We start from the raw sequence: 3,321 nt of genomic DNA on the forward strand, positions 1-3,321 counted from the left end.
TGTCAAAACGAGTGTATAAAGGCTTCCAGACTGAGTCCTAGCCCCCGAGACGTCAAATTCTACTAAACCGAGTACTAGGATCAACCTCGAGCCTTTAGGTTTGAGTTCCCACACTTAAAAACCTTCACGGGGCTCAAAATCCTTCAAGCGTCGCGGCTCAAAACAAAGGACCAGCGACCCACTCCAAGTTAGAGAGCCCAAGCTCTCCTCTATTTCACCATGCACCGCGGTGCATCCTAACAATCACCACGACTCAAATGGCCCAAAGGCACCTGCTTCTCCCATCGTTCAAGAGAGCTGCAACACCCCAAGAACAGGGTCATGGCTCGACATGAAAACTCTATTTTTTCTCCATTTTCCTCAAGCCAAATCCCCCCAAAAACCTATCCCAACATAGCTAAAACTCAAAAGTAAAGTCCCCAATCAATTCAGTAGCCCAAAACCATTTAAACCCAAGCAAAAGCTTTCCCAAAACCCCATCAAAATCCCAACTCAGAACTGAGTTTCTAAAACTCCAAAAACTTAACTAAAAACAAGAAACCGAGAGAGAGAAAATGAGAACATTTTTTCTTCTTTTTGAGTGTTTGTGAGGTTTACTTAGACGCTAAGTAACCTTAAGAAAATTTTGAGGCTTGGGGTACAAAAAACGTCCCCGAGGGAAAAATGGTCAAAATCCCCGATAGTCCCTCCTAATCTCACTAACTCCAAATATATCCTTGAATATTTATTCCCATTACCCAATAACTCGGTAATGTACTTGATACCCAAAATACCCCTTGACTCACCCCGAGTCAGGTATTAGGCCCCGTTGTGACTTTCCCGCCAACTTGCTCCCTAGGATCATCTCGTGCCGAGTAACCCAAATATATCCACATAATAATGTGGTCTCACACATATATCACATATATGCACATATATTCCAAATATACCCATAACGGGCCAAATTACGAAAATTTCCCTTCTAGTAGGAAACAGGCCCACATGCATATTTAATACACCTAAACATGCATATCTAGTCATATTATCATATAACTCACATAATCCCATAATTACATGAATATATATCACATAAACATATAATTTCCATAAATTGCCATCCTGGCCCCCTAATCAAGGCCCTAAGCCTTATTAGGTAATTTGGGACGTTACAAATATCCCCTTCTTACATAAATTTCATCCTCAAAATTTTACCTGAACAGCTCGGGATACTGATTCTGCATATCTCCTTCCATTTCCCAGGTCGCTTCCTCGACCTTGCTATTCCTCCATAATACCGTAACTAAAGGTATAGTCTTGTTCCTCGGGACCTTGTCCTTCCTGTCTAAAATCTGAACTGGCTGCTCCTCATAGGACAAATTTGTCTCTAGTTCTAGATCTTCGTAACTCAATACATGAGTCCCATCTGATACTGATACCTCTAGGATACGTCAAAGAACGATCTTCCAAATGTAAGGAAATAGTAGTTGGTGTGACCTCTCCAAGATTGTGTTTCCGAAAGATGGAGAAAGGCATTAGATTGGTACTAGCAGCCAAATCACACAAGGCCTTCTCAATATGTAGTTCACCAATAACACATGGAATTGTAAAACTTCCTGGATCTTTCAATTTTTCCAGTAATTGTCTCTTGATAATGGCACTACATTCTTCCATTAGCTTCACTGTTTCATAGTCCTCTAACTTACGCTTCTTAGACATCACCTCCTTCATAAACTTAGCGTAGTTTGACATTTGTTTAAGGGCATTTACAAAAGAAATGTTAATATGTATTTTCTTGAAAATATTCAAGAACTTTGCAAAAGTTCATTAATTGCCTTCTTGTGAAATCTTTGAGGAAATGGTAATGGAGTAGTAATCTTGGGTGGGTTGTTCAGAAAAGTAATTGAGCACGGATTAGCCACCAATGGCACTTTCTTCAGAATCCCCTCATTTTGCTTGTCTTCGTCTTTCTCACCATTCATTGGGATTTCATCAACCTTTTTCTTCTCAACTGTAGGAGCATCCAATTATTTTCCACTCCTTAAAGTAATTGCATTGCACTCTTTTGGATTCTTCTCCGTATCCCTTGGAAAATATCTAAACATTTGAGTCTTCATAGTATTGGCCAATTGACCCACTTGTGTTTCCAATGTCTTCATCGTTGCTCCCATATTTGTACAATGTGTTTCAATATTGTTGAGATGAGTGTTATGTTGAGCCTTGCCTTGGAGTCTACTATGTAAGTATTCAAAAACTCTTCAAGTGATGGTGCGGGCTTCTCCCCCATTGTTGGCTCTTGAGGTGGCTCTTGAGGTGGTTGGAGAACGTTTCTATTGTTGGCATAGGAAAAATTTTCATGATTGCGAAGGCCAGGATGGTAGTATGTGGGCAAGTTGTTGTTGGGCCTAAAGTTGTAGTTTCAATTGACATATTGGCATTGTTCATCCAACCACCCATTCGAACTAGAAGCTTATGCCACATTTACTTTTTCTTGACTTGCCGCTACTTTATTTTCAGTGATACCCTTAATCTGATTAGTCTAAGTAGACATCTACGCCATCAGTGACGTTATTTGATCTCCTTTAAAAACCCCAGCTGCCTTCTTAACCATCAATCTCTCACTTTGCCATTGACAACTATTCATGACCATATCCTCAAACAAGATTGATGCTTCCATCAGTGTCTTTAATAAAATGGTTCTGCCAGATGCGACATCAATATGAGATCTCGTTGGACCATTGAGCCCATTATAGAATAGTTGAACTTGAAACCAATCCTCTATGCCATGTTGTGACGTTTTAGATGGCAGGAAAAATTTGGTGAGGAGTTTCTGTGCCATATCCTCCCAAGTAGTCACAATTCCTGGAGGCATAGATTGAAACCAAGCTCAAGCTCTATCTCTCAAAGAAAATGAAAATATCTACAATCGTATAGTATCTACCGTGACCCCATTGATCTTGCTCGTGTCACAAATCTCCAAGAAAGTTTCCAAGTGAATATTGGGGTCTTTATCAGCTAGGCTAGAATATTGATTTTTCTGCACCATGTTAACCAAGGCTGGTTTAAGCTCGAAATTCTTGACATTCACTTGTTGCCTTTGAATGCCCGAATAATTGTAATTCACAACCGGACTAAAATAGTCTTTCAAGGTCCGGTTTGCTGGTGTGTTCACGAAAGCATTATTGTTGTTGGCTGGTACATTGTTGTTGTTAACTTGGTCCACCATTTTTCGTGATCTAGCTCATCACTCTTACTTAATAGAGGATATAGTTCTTTCAATTTTAGAATCTAATGGTAGGAGATTTGAGGGACGAGCTTTTCGCATACACCTTCAACCACAAAATT

The 3,321-nt window shown here is 39.9% G+C and overlaps 1 protein-coding gene across 1 annotated transcript; it reads right to left on the bottom strand.

Annotated features, from left to right (window-relative positions):
• Positions 1-1,344: 1,344 nt before the first annotated feature.
• On the bottom strand, positions 1,345-1,728 carry LOC133814411 (uncharacterized). Its single transcript, XM_062247373.1, has one exon. The coding sequence runs from the start codon at positions 1,726-1,728 to the stop codon at positions 1,345-1,347; it is 384 nt and encodes a 127-aa protein (XP_062103357.1).
• Between the last annotated feature and the right edge of the window lie 1,593 nt (positions 1,729-3,321).

The sequence above is a fragment of the Humulus lupulus genome, chromosome 2, assembly GCF_963169125.1.
Source record: "Humulus lupulus chromosome 2, drHumLupu1.1, whole genome shotgun sequence".
In the NCBI taxonomy this organism is placed as follows: Eukaryota; Viridiplantae; Streptophyta; class Magnoliopsida; order Rosales; family Cannabaceae; genus Humulus; species Humulus lupulus.

Excerpts from the sequence above, each read along its gene's own strand:
- LOC133814411 (XM_062247373.1), bottom strand. The coding sequence starts at position 1,728 with ATGTCAAACTACGCTAAGTTTATGAAGGAGGTGATGTCTAAGAAGCGT.